The 15,648-nt window shown below is 37.4% G+C and overlaps 1 protein-coding gene across 5 annotated transcripts in view; it reads right to left on the bottom strand.

The window, feature by feature from the left end:
• The window catches only part of SEMA5A (semaphorin 5A), a 318,036-nt gene that overhangs the window by 130,953 nt on the left and 171,435 nt on the right, over positions 1 to 15,648 (bottom strand). For all 5 annotated transcript variants that reach the window (XM_038128190.1, XM_038128193.1, XM_038128191.1 and 2 more), the window contains 3 exons: positions 15,536 to 15,598; positions 9,617 to 9,715; positions 8,275 to 8,488 (listed from right to left, as the gene is read on the bottom strand). In XM_038128190.1, the coding sequence (XP_037984118.1) occupies positions 8,275 to 8,488; positions 9,617 to 9,715; positions 15,536 to 15,598 (376 nt within the window). The remainder of the gene's footprint in view (positions 1 to 8,274; positions 8,489 to 9,616; positions 9,716 to 15,535; positions 15,599 to 15,648) is intronic.

Below are 15,648 nucleotides of genomic sequence, written 5' to 3'. Positions count from 1 at the left end.
TTCCTTTCGCTAAATTGAAAATTTTATAGGTACGGAAGAGCAAGGACAGCAAAATAAACTAGAACTGTGTATCCCAGACATTTTTTCCAATCTTCTCTTATATTGCTGATAGATTTTATAATACAATTCAGCATAATCATAAAAGTGGATGCTCACTCATTACTTTTTTACTGATGTAATCTAATAAATTCTGAAATGCAATTATTTTTTTCTGAAAAATTGTTTTCAAATATGGCATTACAAAATTCCTTGTTTTATTTCCTGTTGTTTATTTTAAATAAATCTCCTTCATTTTCAAGGTAAAGCGTTCTTACATGGCATAATACTTTGCAATTTATTATATAATTTTGCTGATGCAAATTTGCCAGTGGCAAACTTAGTCACAGCAGCCATTCTGTACTGTTACCTAATACTTACTGAAGCCCTTGAAAGTCACACCTGGAGTTCAGTGGATTTTGTCACCTGTATTCACTGGATAAACACCTTGCAAAGCCGTATATGCAAGGGCAGGGGGGTAAATACACAGGGATTTCACTAATTCACTCAAAACCTCTGGAAATTTGGAGTATGGGGATCTATCTAAAGATCCAGAAGTTTGGATGGTTACCTAAAATTGAATTGAGAATTCCAGACACAGAGGAATCTAGTTTCTTTAAGGAGATTTTGCCAGCCAGCTGTTCTGGTATGGAAAGAAAACCCAATTATGATAACTTACCAATTTCTCTTCAAATATTTTCACTGCCAATTTTTTTTTCTTTTTTTCTGTTCTAGTTTTGCAGGGAAGGAGACAAGTAAATGACTTTCCCTGCAGACTTGTTCATTTGGTTTGTATGGCCAAGCTTTGCAGGGGGGGCTTACAGGGGTGGCTTCCATGAGAAGCTGCCAGAAGCTTACCCATGTCCAGCTCTGCCAATCCCTGGCAGCTCCAACAGATGGATATGCCACTGGCCAAGGCTGGGCCAATTAGAAATGGTGGTAATGCCTCTGTTATTACAGATTTAAGAAGGAAGAAGAGTTTTTGGGCAGTTTAGTTTTGGCCACAGAAGAGAGGAGTCAAAGAATGTGAGAGAAGCAGTCCTGCAGACACCAAGGTCAGTGGAGAAGGAGGGGCAGGAGGTGCTCCAGGTGCCAGAGATTCCCCTCCAGCTGGAGGTGAAGACCGTGGTGAAGCAGCTGTGCCCCTGCAGCCCATGGAGTTCCACATGGATGCAAAAATCCACCTGCAGCCTGTGGAAGAGCCCCATATCTGAGACGAAGCTCTGACCCCATGGAAGGCCCATGGAAAGGGGAGTCCATGCTGGAGCAGCCTGTCCTTGAAGGACCACTCCCTGGGAAAGAGTGACCTACTCTGCAGCAGTTTGGGGAGGACTGTTGCTTGTGGGGTGGACTCACACTGGAGAAGTTAATGGAGAACTGTCTTCCATGGGAAGGAGCCCACAGAGCAGCAGGGAAACGACCCCTCTCCCTGAGCAGAGGGAGAAACCATGGGTGAGGAACTGGCCATAACCCCCATTCCCTGTCTCCCTGTGCCACTGGGGTAGGAGGTAGAGCTGGGAAGGAGGGAGCAATGGGGGGGAAGGTGGAGGGTTTTAAGGTTTTATTTTACTTTTCATTATCCTGCTCTGATTTTGTTAGCAATAAATTCAATTCATGTCTCTAATTTGAGCCTGTTTAGCCCATGATGATGTTTGGTGAGTGATCTCTCCCCATCCTTAACTCATGAACCGTTTGTTATATTTTCTCTCCCCCCTACAGCTGTGGAGGGGAGTGACAGAGAGACTTTGTTGGTGAGTGCCTGGAATACAGACAGCATCAACCCATTACAACCTGCTTCTCTTTTCCTTTTTCTTTTTTTCCTTTTTTTTTCATAACAAAAAGGAAACCAATTTCATTATCATCCTCTTCCCCCTTCACCTTAAGGCTTGGTATGTCTGCTGTTGAAATCCCATTTCTACATCCAGTATTTCTGTCACAGAATCACACAGAATCAGAGAATTGAGTCAGGTTAGAAGGGTCATCTCACTCAGCCTCCCTGCTCAAGTCAGGTCATCCTAAAGTACATTGGTCAGGATTCTGTCCAGGCTGTTCTTGAATATCCCCAGTGAGTGAAACACCACAACCTCTCTGGGCAGTGTGTTCCAGTGCATAGTTAGTCTCACAGCAAAGACACTGTTCCTCATATTCAGGTAACCTTTCAGTCCCCTCCTTTTTTTGATAAATGCTGGTTTTCATGTGTTCATGTTCCCTGAAATTTGAAATTTTCCACCTTCCCCTGACTGAGATGCATTTCAGTCCTAAGTTCTTTCATTCTCTCTGGGTCACTGTGTATCATGGTTTTGTGCATTAATGAGGCTCACACTCCTGTTGTGCCTCTCTGCAGTTGGGAATAGATGATCTGCTTGCAGCAGTGTTCTCCTTCCTCATTCAGCCTCTCTGACTGGCACCTGACAAAAGCAGGCTAGATGAGATACAAAAGACTGAGCTCTGTCCTCAATAGCCACATCATGTTTTTAATAAATGATAGGTGGACCTTGCTGTTTTACCTAGGATAGAAAAGAACTAAAAATATCCTAAATCCATGGGTAGTGCTTGTTGTCTACCATTTCAAACAGGTAAGGAAATGCTATGAAGGTGTTTTGTAATAACTTAGTCTGGCATAGGAAAAAGGAAATTAGGGGAGGCACCTCCACCTCACACCAACTTACTGGTCTCCTATTCTGCCATTGCCATCAGGGAGAAGATGGACAAATTTGAAAGGAAAAACATGGCTTAACTGCTAAAATTTTTCCTCTGGTAACTGCTCCAGTGAAGAAGCCTAACGACAGGTTTCAAAACCAGCAGGTATTTTCTCTCCTATTTTAGGATACTGGAAAAAATGATGATATACACAAAAGAAAAGAACCAACCTTATGGGTGGCACAATCAAAGAAATGTAATTATTTATCTTCTTGTGAAATAAGCAAAACCAGCAGAATATGCTTTGCATATTTTCACTCAGGACTTTTATCTGAAAGAGTACATTGCACATTCAAGCACACACTGGTTTTGAGTTACATGAAATATTACATAATAAAGAAAAGCTTCCACTAGGTAATTACAAAGGTTTTCATTAAAACCTAGAAAAATGAAAGGATAACACTGAATTATTATAGCCCTTTCCATTAATCCTTAAAAACAAAATTGAAAGAATTAATTTTTATTCTTGGATCATAAATTCTCTCTACATATCCTGCTAGCAGCAAAAGTTATAATAAAAATCTGCTAACAAACAATAATAGGCATTGATTCAGAACTGTATTAAGCACCACTAACCAAACCACCTTTGTAAGAATTTTACTCTTACTATTACTTGTGAAGACTAAAAGTATCTGCTCTGGATTAATAACCTTTTTATTACTGTTTTTAAGAAAGTGATCTCAGAAAAACCACTTTAGTAAGAGTATCTAATAACCAAATGCTTAGGACAGCAAGAGGAAAAATGATAATATTATGTCTACCAGTAAAGCATAACAATCCAAACACTCATCTCCTCATATGGAAAGGCTTCTCATTTGGAAAAGATTTTTTTATTTTATATAATTTTATTTTATTGCTACATCTGATCCAGGATTGAATTTTAATTATCTATCATGTGCCCACTGATGAAATGTTGTGACATTTAGAACACATATTTTATTTATTTAATATGTTCCAATAGCATCTACCCTTGCATGCCTAGGAAAAAGAAAACAGCTGAAATAATTTCAAGATGGTTGAAGACCCATGCAATTGTAAGGAAAGACATTTGACAAATTATGAAACCAAATGTTGTAGTGTTATTTTATGTGATGAAATAGACAGGGATTTCCTTTTCTTTTCTTTTTTTTTATGTTTTGCTGTTTTATTGCCTGAGGGAGGCAAACAGACATTATAGACTAAGACCAACTTTCACACTGAGGTATCAGATAACATTTAGTAATTTAAAGAGGTATATTGAAAGAAGAAATACCTTTACTAACTGTAAATGTTGCACTACAGAAAAGGTTTCTAAGTTTAAACACTGAAGGCTTTTCATTGCCAAGCTGGACGCATCACAACTGTGGACTGCAAATATAACTCTTACATTTACTTCTGTTCTTTAGAGCCAACTGTGACAAATTCTGCCCCTATTGCACTTTGCAGATCAACTTTACAGTAAAGTCTAATTAGAAGCATACTATATCAACTCCAGATATGATTTAAACATTGTTACTCTGACAGCTTAAAGACACTGAAACAGACAGCATGCCAGCTTAACAAAAGAATAATTATTTTTTTTTTTTATTTAATAATGTCCAAAGCAGACTGGTAAGGCAGACTATTCTTCTTATGAAACACTGCAAGGGAAAATTTAAAACATTCCAGCAACATGTTGCCCTTTACTGACCTGAGCAGCTGGCTGAAGCTCAGGGTCTTGCTGACTGCTTTGGTCAGGAGAAGAAATCAGTGGGAGAGATGTCTGCTTTAGACATAACCCTCAGTGTGTGCTCTATCACCGCGAATTGTTTGTCTTAAGCACAGAAACACTTGAACACAGATGCAGAGAGAAAGAGAGGGTATGCAGCAGAACAGATCACCTTACAGAATAAATTACTGTTAAGCAGTCTTTCCACTTTCTTTATCTGTTTGTGCATATATACATATTCATGGCAGTAACTTCAGGCATTACATTTTCCTTTACGCAGGAAAAGAGATGGCCAAAATGTGACATCATGGGAAGGAGAATTCTCTATTTCCCATTTGCAGGCTTACTATCCTGCAGCCAGCAGGGCTGTTGGAATGGGAGAGAGCTGGTTTGCAGCCCTCCTTAACTCCTCTGGGTGATAGTATTCCCTTTGAGAACAGTGACGTAGGTGCAAAGTGCTAGAGTTGGCAAGAGGATAGCACAGAGGCTGTCTCTCCCTGCACTGTCACTTGATAAATTCCTTGTGAGCAGCCCAACATCTGCTGAACTAAGGCGAGTGCTACTACAGTAGCCTGGTGCTTCAGTGGCATCTAATCAAGGAGACCAGCAAAATTTCTGAATGGTTACAACTGTGGTCAAAAAACTGCTCATTGCCTTTGGGCCAGCTGCATTTGATGTTCTCTATAGGAGCACCAGGAAGACAAAAATAGCATAGATAAACAGAACATCAATTTCTTCTCCTAGAAGCAGAAGGAAGTTCTGAAGTAAAAAAAAAAAAAAAAAAAAAAAAAAGGAACAGGTGATCTTATTCAGAGATATCTAAGTTCAATAAGTACCACCAGAAGCTTCTTTCCTCCATCAATGAAGACAACATGACCATGCATAGGAAAAACTTTAGGGAAGTGTGCAGGTATGCAGGTATTTGTAACATTTGGTGAACAGTCATTTCTGCCAACAAAAATTTTCAAACCAGACAAAAATCAGGGAGTTAAATCCTGAAGCATGTTGTCTAGCAGGTGGAACAAACAGTATGTTCAGAGCCTCAAAGATGACTCCACAGTAACCAGCTCCAGTCAGAAATAGGATTTCTGTGTTGGCAGTGTTGCTGTGCTGTCCATCTAACTTTTTGGGTTTGTGCCTGTTCAAAATCTTTGTGCTCCACATTAATTTACCTTTTCCCCTTCAGTTATCTTCTCTCAGCATACTTGTGTAGCTTAATTTAACACATACGCTGAATAATTAATACTTCTAACTGAACTAACCAACTCTTTGTCCCCTAGATAACTGAGTCTTGAGTGCATCAAGAAAATGGTAATTCAGAAATGAAAGTTCCCTGATTTCTCCATAATTTTCTAATGTTAAGCAACTGATCAAAATGATGCTCAGTGAATAGCTGCTAACGTCTATACTTGGCTGATGTGGATTGCTTCCAGGCCTATCAAGCCCCCAGTAGAAGGCAGGATCTGACAATAAACAAGTGACTCTGGGTAAACCAGAACAAATGGAGAACTTGGGTCAACAACATAAATGTATTTTATTGGTGAAATCTGTGATTCCAGAGGCTGAAATCACATCATGGTAATATGGGATCTCACCCAAGCCACCTGACACATCAGCTGCACTTTCTCCTCCCACACTGTATATCATTGCTCCTGTGATTACAGGCCTTCTGACAAGTAAGATTAGGAACATGTTTTCTCCTGTGATGAAGATTCAGAGCTTTCCAAGTCAAGATCCCGCACCAAAAGGAACAGTGAACACCAAAAGCAGACTGCCTCAGCACATAAGCATGTCCTTTTTGCCTGACTGATGGGATTGAAGATCTCTGAATTTGCTGTGCTAGCCACTAAAATCAACGATGTCTTTACTGCATAGCAATAAAGCACAGAACAAGATAATCAGCTGTGTTTCAGAGTACAACTGTCACCCCCGGAGACGATTTGATTTGGTCCAACATGATTCACAGAGCAGAAAATCTAAGTAAGAAAAAACAGGGTGCTTCCGAGGAAAACTTAGAATTGGAAACACTGACAGACACATGCACATGAGCACCTCAAATGAGGCTGAATTACAGTAACTGTGAGCTACTGATGCATAACAGATATTGACTAGGGAGCTTCCATTCCTGTTGATGCCTTACTTTTCTTGCAGGATTATCGATCTGTGTTACTTTCTCAGTGAAAGCAGCAAAATCTTCCCTTCAATCCGAGCACTGAAAAACTAATGCAGCTTCTTGGCACTGAATCATAAAAGCATGCAAATTGACATAAAAGCAGATGAATCTCCAAGTCAAGGAGATGAATCCCTCACTCCTAGCTACCCAAGAAAATAATAACCCCTCCCTTTAATATAGTTGACTGGGCTGCTTTCAGTCTTTTATTTGACTTACTTTATCTGGCTCCAATTACAAACTCATCTTGTTATTCCTCCCCAAAGATAAAAGCTACAGTTTCCTGGTAACTTAATTATAAACAGTTTTGAGTCAGAAGAATGAACTCTAACGGAGAATGTATGAGTACATCTGAAGCTTTTAATAGACAAAATGTGAATACAGTGAATATGATTAATTAGAGAAACCTAGAGGGAATTTTAGCATGCCTTTGGCATAAAAATATCCAGTTAAGCTGCAAATTCTGTGTGAAGACTTTTCCGCCTTTGACAAAAGCACCCAGGTGTGGCACAGCAATTAGTTCCAATACCAAGCTGAGTGGACAAAGGGTGCCTGACCAGGGATATACATACAATGACTTCATTTTTCCCCTCACTTCTTTTGCATTGCTAAAATTGTTATGTTGCACACAATTTAGGACTTTTTTGTTGTTGATAATTAACATTCTAAAATCATCCAGCCTTTAGAAAAGGTCAAAAATTTCTGCAAGCTACCTCTGATGGGTTCATTGTTCAAATAAAATATACCAGTCGTAGAACCACAATTAAACATTCAAACTATATGAGAACAGATATTTTCAAAATAAAATCTTTTACTTGCAACTGATAAAATGTTCTGAAGCTAGAAGGATTTATATTTATATTTAATTTCCAACATGAAACTAATCCCCTTATAACATGAAATGTACCGTAGGAATAGTGACTGTTGTGTCACATAACATGCATTATGATTTTTTTTTCTTTTGGAATAGGCATGGGCAAACTGTAATACACATAATTTCACACTTTATGTTTAATAATATTTTCACTTTAGAAGAATCTGCTTCCTTTTTTTTGTAATAAACAAAATGGCAACTTGGTCTGTCACATCTCGGGAATCCCTGCCTGTTTGTAGTTTCTCCCAGCTGGAAACCCTCATCATGTGATTAACATCCATGAAACAAAATTGACTGCTAAACACAATTTTATGATATGTTTTGTGAACTATTCCCTATCCTTTAGCTATAATAAGTGTCAAAAATGTCAGTCCACCACATAAGCAGCTTGAAAATCAAACTTTTTCCGCTTGTCAAGGCTGAGACCTGCAGGGAAAGCCAGGAGAATTCAGTCCATTCTAAACTGTTTATTTTCTGCCTTAGGTTTTTGAGGAAAAGAATGCTTAATGCAAGCTGCTGCTCAAAGCTGACTCAGCTTTGCCAGGTAAGAGCACTGTACATGCCTCTCATCCCTGTGCCTGCAAAAATGACATGTATTTAAGGGCACATCTACAAGCTTCAGCTATATTAACTCAATTCCATAGCACTTATACTAGTAAAAGAATATATTAAAAAATCAAAATAACTTCAAAGTTAAATAAGCAATACTCCAAAAAAAACATTCAGATTCTCAGAATGGAATTTCAACACCATGACTATGATGAACATGAGTTAAAAAGATAAGTCTCACAGTCCATCAGCACTCACCATTCAGCCACTTGGAGTTATACTGGGCAGTTCGGAGAGGAGGAAGGGCCCCCAGACTTCGATAAATAGCAGGATCCCTTCCCGGAAAATCCATGGCTGTAGCAGCATATAATTCTCCACTGGAAGTGAGAAGAGCAGTGGAATTGTGCTGGGGACTGTAGGGACAACGAGCCATGCCACTGATTTGGTCATGTATCTCTGTCAAGTTGCTTAACTGTAAAAGAATTAGAAAAAGGGATTAAAATTACCTGAAAATTATCATTTTAGCCAAGCTGCATCAATCTGAGCGAAACCTTGTGACAAACACCTGTTATCTACTTTATTTTTGTGTGTAGCCAACCTCTACATCAATCCAAAATTGTCTCTTATAGAAAGTCTTATTGTAATGTTGTCAGATCTCACTTTTGCCATTTTGATATGTAAATACATGTCAGTCATTATCCACCATGCCTAAATGTTTTCTATTAGAAGGCACTCAAAAATTAGTTACCTCTGCAAAGACTGTTATTATGAAAAGAACCCCAAACCTGATAGCCAGAATCAATACAGTATCCACCACAGCAGACAACAACAACAAATAAAATCTATTACTTGTTTTGTTGGTGTGTTTTAGGAAAAAAAAATCTCGCACGAAAAATGAGAGTAAGAAAAGAAGCTTTCCAATTTAGCAGAACCACCTCTGGTTTAGTAGCCCAAATACTTTCAGCCATAAACCACAGCATGATGTTAATATGCTATTTAAAAATAAAGGTGCAATGGGTTTAAATATAATAAATCTGCCGATAAGTTTTTTAGAATTACAGTTGTTCATATTTAAGTGATTCTCCCCTCCTGAAACAAATAGGCAGCCTAGTCCAAACAGTGACATTTTTATACTTATTATGACTATTACTGATGCTACAATTAGGCTTTTTTTTAACATAGAATGACAGATCTCAGTGGAAATTTCTCATTCTCTCCAGTCAGAAATCACTAATACAGGTACTCTCGTTTCTCCAGAATTACACATACACAGTATGCAGCCACCCAAACACATTTGGTAACTAAACCTATTGATGCCAATCAAACCTGACAGAGGCAGAAGTCTTATAAACACATAAGGTTCATAAAAATTGGCATGTATGAGGAACGACTTTTCCTCCCACAGACAGAGGAAAAGAGTGCAAAAAGAGATTGGTTAGCTCTCTTATTTGGCTTGCCACCAGCTAAATCAGCCTTTTACACATCAGCTCACCCATCAATACCCAAACAGCCAGCTCTCAGCCACAACATGCTCTGCCTTTTAATCTGCTGGCTCAGAGCAGGGACTCCAGCTTGTGGGGTAAAATATTTTAACTCTTACTGTGCGATTGGTGCAGATTGGAGTGAATGCATTGGTTCCACAGGTAAAGAGATGGTTGCCTCCAACAAGAAGCACTCGAATATAGTTCTGGCATTCCTCCTGCCACACAAAAAACAAAGAATATATTCAGGGATATATTCAGGGATACTGCTGAGTACAGAGGAAAATAATAACACTTTGCTTTCCATGGTTATTTATCCACAAAAAAAAAAAAGAAAAAACAAGGCTTAAGCATACCTGAGTTAGCAATTAGAATTTGCACAGATTTCTTATTTACACACATGCATCCGTCAACCTTTCTGAAAAGTTCTTAATAGGATAAAAATAAACCTCTCTAGTACTGAAGATTTCCTCTCAGGCTATATTTCAAAGACTTAGCTAAATTTTGAACTGATAGTTGAGGTAGATGATCTGATAAATGCTGACCTAAATAATACAGTACTGTCTCAGGAGATCAGATGTTGACTTCAAAGTCAGGTTAGGCCAAGAAAGGAAGTTGTGAGGAAAACAGGGGAAAGAACAGGTTGTCAGTAACAAAACTATGGTAAGACTAGTAAAAATAAAATTCTTGAGATGTTCTGATGTGGATTTTTTACACTAATTTCATAATTTACCCTGTTTTATTAGAACCGTCTCATTTCCTGTAAATTCAAAGTTTCTCAAAAAAATTCATTACCCCAATAAAAAGATGCTCACCCTGAGGAATAATTTGACTTGTTTGTTACCCCATTAGGAGGGGTGAAAGTTTTGTGATGTTCATATCTCTCATTTCAGGAGCTAGAAATCAACAGCAATTTCTGCTGTTAATTCAAACAGAAAGCTTTGTCCTGCAATACTAAAAATCTCCCAGAACTGTATGAGAAAAAATTCAAACACTTTTCTTGAGAAAAATCAATGTCCGTATACAATAAAATGATCAACAATATGTTTGGAGAAAATAGAGTTTCCTGGAAACTTACATTTGAATGCTCTCTAGCATTCACCACAAGACAGTCTCATAAAAAGTCTGAAAAAAACCTCGTGAAAATACAGTTATGCAATTCTAGCTGATATTAAGTGAAATCATGTAAGTAAATCCATACAAGAGTAATAGCATAGAAGTCCCATTATCTGGCCTACAGTTTTATTAAATGGATTGCTTGTTTATCTTGAAAATAGACTCTCATCCTGGAAGACAACAAATATAATCCTAAATAAATTGAACAGGCACAAAATAGACTGCAAAAGAAGATGGGGAGAATACTTTAAAGGTCTCTGAGAAAACTTTTACAATTTATCTTCTGTACCTTTCCTCATAAAAGTCAAGTTAAAAATAAACTCAAAAAAATCCTGTAAAGTCTCAGGAAAGAAACTACTGCTCAGAAAAAACACCTCTCACACCCACATTTGCATTAGTTTCTTGTGAAAAAGTAGCTTTAAAATGCTTCTCTTTGAGTCTTTAAAGGCAAGGGACAAATAGCTTATAAGTAAGATTTGATCCGTGTTGGGTAAAAAATATGAAGTTTTCATATTGAACTTTATAAAACTGTCACCGTAATATTCTTTAAACCACAATGAAGCTTATATACAACCATATAACTGAGTTGGGCAATGCAACAAGCCATTTAAAAAGTAGTTATTTCACAACTTGGCAGTGATGGTAGTTTTGGCAATTTCCTTATCAGACTGCTTTAACTCCATCACAATAAAAAAAACCCCAAAAATTAGAAGGTAACTTTTTGGGGGATTGTTTTTTCATTTTTTCATTGGAAGGTTGCTCAAGGAGGTTCCTAGAATGTAAAACAGTAATTTAATTCATTGGTCTATTTCCATTCTGCCCTTTGCAACAAGGCATGGAATGTACGTGTAGGAAAAATAAGTGGGTTCTGACATTACAACCCATCCAGCCTCTCCTCTTCATGTTCCAGATCTCCCTGAAATAGTGTCATTTCCAAATTACTTGCACACTGATCACCCACTCATTTTGTTCAAAAATAATGCTAATTTCTTAAACTCTGACATTCTTGGGAATCGCAAGATTCTTTCTTTAATGCTCCCAAGTCCAGTGCCAACTAGACAACAATCCATATTTCAACTGGGCAAATAAGACATCTCCTATGGAATTCTTGTTGGGATCACAGTGCAAAAAATGGAAAATGTAATAATAACTTTTTAAAATTGACTACTTTGTTAATTTGAAAAAATATCCACATTAATGCAAAAGAAAATTTTAAAAAATTGGTCTTGAATAAAACAATCACCACCCAAAAATCATACTGAAAAAGGACTCGACTATTTAGTCATTTGAATTGTTCAGAGATATTTTCCAGCTCTGAAGTCAAGTTTGGCTGTACTGGTTCACTTCTGACACCTTTAAAAATGAGATGTATGTTGTAGAACTGGCAAAAAACTTCAAACCAAAGGATATTTTAGGTCAGGGGTGGTGTTAGGTTTGGTAGCCATCTTTTATGCAGTCTTATTCTCCAGTTCATCTCAACCTCTCTGTCCTATACTTTCCTATTTTCCTATTAAAATATATATGAAATAAAGAAATACATTTAGAAAGTACTTTCTACTTTTGTATCAGCTTATCTGAAACAAAATATGACTATCAGAAACAATTCAGCAGCCAGGCAGGCTGAGTAGTTACTTAAGACTACCTTGACAATCCAAGGTCAATCTGACTGCAAGATAATTATCCTCTTGCAGCAATATTTTTTGTAAAGGTTAATATTTTAAACATACCTGCCTTTTATTTTTAAATACTTTTATTGAAGGATCAGATACTAACACACTCAGCCATTAGAATCTTAAATAAGCAAGAGATGGGATTTAATTTCAATTAGCATTATTATTTTTAACCTCTCATTGGTTTGGTATTGTCAACAAGTGCATTTTTATTTTTTCTTTCTAACATTCCCTACCACAAGTGTCAGTATGAATAGGCAAATTTATTCTCTTAATCTTATCTGGTGTTTTGGATTTCTACACGCTAATGCATGCTGGCCACAAGGACATAATTTTGCATGGCTCACTCTTGGAGCCACCAGCTATTTTAGGCAAAGTCTAAATTGGTAGATAAATGTCTGAAGTCTGAGTAACAAACATCAGCCTTCAAAAGTCAAGTGTGCATTACACTGTCAAATGTGACAGATGTCCCTATATATTTTCCCCTTCAGCTCTTTTCCCTCCTTGGCCTCTAAAGCATAAACCTGAGAACACCTGATAACAGCCAAAGGCAAAAATTCCGTGCAGCTTCTTTCTCAAGAACAAAAAAAGAGTCCTGTTTCACTGACCATTATCTCAAAACTACTTGAGTTGCTTCAGGGTTCAAAGCCACCTTCTGGTTTCAGGGCATTCACTCCATCAGTTAAAGTGACTTTCAAGCAATGAGTTCAGGTTTTGCCACCTGAACTTATGGCCCTCATGCTGCTCTGTGGTCATCAGAGCTTCTACAGAAACCAGGATCTGAATGAATAACCTATCCACAGCTATCCCTGCAATCCTCATCTCTCCTTTGCCACAGTCTAGGCTGGCCCTAACATTTTGACTCCAGTCTTTGCTGCGTCTTCCTACAGTTATGTGTGTCTGCCCTGAAATTTGAATTCACCTGAGAAATGTTACAGAAATGCAACCCCCAGCAACTCTGCAATTGGGGCTGCATTTATTTATACAGCAGGCAAGCAATCAAGTTTTTCTGATAGCAGTTACTGGAATTATGTTTGCAGAAATTTCCTATGAAGAGGCACAATGCAGGACTGGAATGAATTCCTCCTGATCTGATAATTTCCAGTTTATCCAAGGGAAGGCTCTGTATGCATCTCCTTCTACAGAGAGTATCGTGACCTAGCTTTAGTCTTGGAAATAAGGCAAAAAAAGACAAATGTAATTTTGCTATTATTTCTCTGTTCATAAATTTATCTTTGATTTTAACCTTGTCCACATCAGTGAAATCAGAAGAGGCATGAAAAGTTCAAAAAGACAGTTGTTGTTCCAGCTGGGTAGGTTTTCTCAGGCAGTACCTCTGCATTCTCCAATATGAAGCTTTCAGGGCACAAAGTTTGCACACCAGAAAAAAAAAAAAACCAAACCAAAAGAAAACCCCAAAAAACCAACCCAAAAAAACCCAACCTAAATGGTAACAATAAGAAGAGAAGCATTTACTCCCAGGATTTATTTTGAATGTAATGAAGCATAAAGACTATATCCCTTTTCTAGATTGTGAATGAGGAACATGGCTATGGGTACAAATGAAATCTTTAGACAAGTAATAACAATAACAACCAAGAAACAATTGCAGAGGTCGTGATTTGAATCTCATATACACCATTTTACAGTGACAGCTTAACTTCCAATCATCATCTCTTCGAAATGGTATGATGAGCATAAGTGAAACTCAGTGTGAATGAAAAACTACACTAAGGCCCATTTTAAAATGTGTATCACCAGTGTTGAGCGTTTCTCCTAACAAAATTATTTAGTAGCAACAGATGCTTTACACTGTTGAATCAAATGTGTGGTAACAGTATTGTCAAGATATTATTTCAAAGTACACTGCTATAGCCTCGAATTTATAATTACTTCCATCCATCATGTTAGATCACAGTCATTGCACTATGACTTTCAGACTAGTTGAATGCTATGCTCACAGCCTTAAACTTGGAAAATCACTGTGAAACAGAGCCATATATGTTTAGTTACACATAGCATTCCTACTAAATAATTTCTACTGTATACGTCCCTTGATCAATGCACTGTGACATTGTCTATTGATGCTTGAGCGTATTCCCTTACTTCCAAGTGTTGTCATATGAAAGCTAAGGATAAAGGCTTGAGGGATATATTATATATTGAAGCATACATTTTCTAGGGAAAAATAACAACCTAGAAAATTAAACATTTCCTTAAAATACAAGGTTCCAAAAGTCCTTTCTTTTCTATACATCACAGTGTAACGTGGCCCTGCTTCAGAAGTGAGGCCATTCTTCCTTGTTTATCTCAGAAGTACAATCATACTGTAATTTTATTTTCCAGTGCTTAGCAAAAAAGGAGCTGGAAATTCACTGTTTAATGGGCGAAATTTAAAAGTCCGTGATTAGCTAACTATGCAAAAGAGATTCCTCCTCTACTACATGACAGAGCTGTTGGAATATGTTTTTGAAGCTTGGGATTTTTTGAATTTTGCACAATAATGTACGCAACACATTCTGATGAATAAAAGTGTGCTCTTTTGCACTTATCACTCTTCATGTGTTTTCCCTTTATGTTATTGTTGAATTAACTTTAATCACTAAACTGTATAAAAATAAAAACATAGATTGCATGCAATTCGAACTGCTTTTATAAATAATTTGATAACCACCTTCAGGTTGACATAGCCAAAGGTTCAATTGTAGTATTATATTTTCCTGTACTGAATAATAGATATTGCAGTTGGCCAGATAAAGAATTGGTTTTAAGTACAAAAATACATCAAGTTCAATGTCTAAGAAGTTAGTGCATTTAATAATATTTTCTTCATAGTACCAGTAGATAGGAAATTAAGAAGTTAATAAAATTGCATCTTAAACACAGGGATATAAACTGAGAATTTTACAAAGTAATTACACAGTTATTCGGGATTTACAGCACAGAAAATTAAGTGAGAATAGAGTTCACCACATATGACATGCAAATGTTTAACCTTGATGTCAAACCAGTAAATTGTTGGAAGTTAAAGTTCATGGCCATTTCAGACAGGAATCACGTGACTCTATCTCTCACCCCATGCTCCCTATATTCTTATTTCTTTCTTTGCTTACACGTCAGTGACAGACTCTTCTCCTACGTCTCTCTTCAGAAAAGGAGACAGCAAAAATGCATGAGGTAGGGATTTATACACTGAATTACATCTGCTATTAACATAATATTTTTATTAAAGCACAGCTGTCTCGTGCTTACCTTTGATTTGCCTTTACTGTAACAGGCTCTTTTAGTAGCTTCATCACATTGCCACTCCACTGCCTGCAACCAAAAGGAATTTGTTAGAAATGCAGGTAACCCAGAAATGTAAG

This window comes from Motacilla alba, chromosome 2 (genome assembly GCF_015832195.1).
Source record: "Motacilla alba alba isolate MOTALB_02 chromosome 2, Motacilla_alba_V1.0_pri, whole genome shotgun sequence".
NCBI classification, from domain to species: Eukaryota; Metazoa; Chordata; class Aves; order Passeriformes; family Motacillidae; genus Motacilla; species Motacilla alba.
The sequence above is the reverse complement of the archived record's forward strand: the minus strand, read 5'-3'. Positions and strand labels throughout refer to the sequence as shown.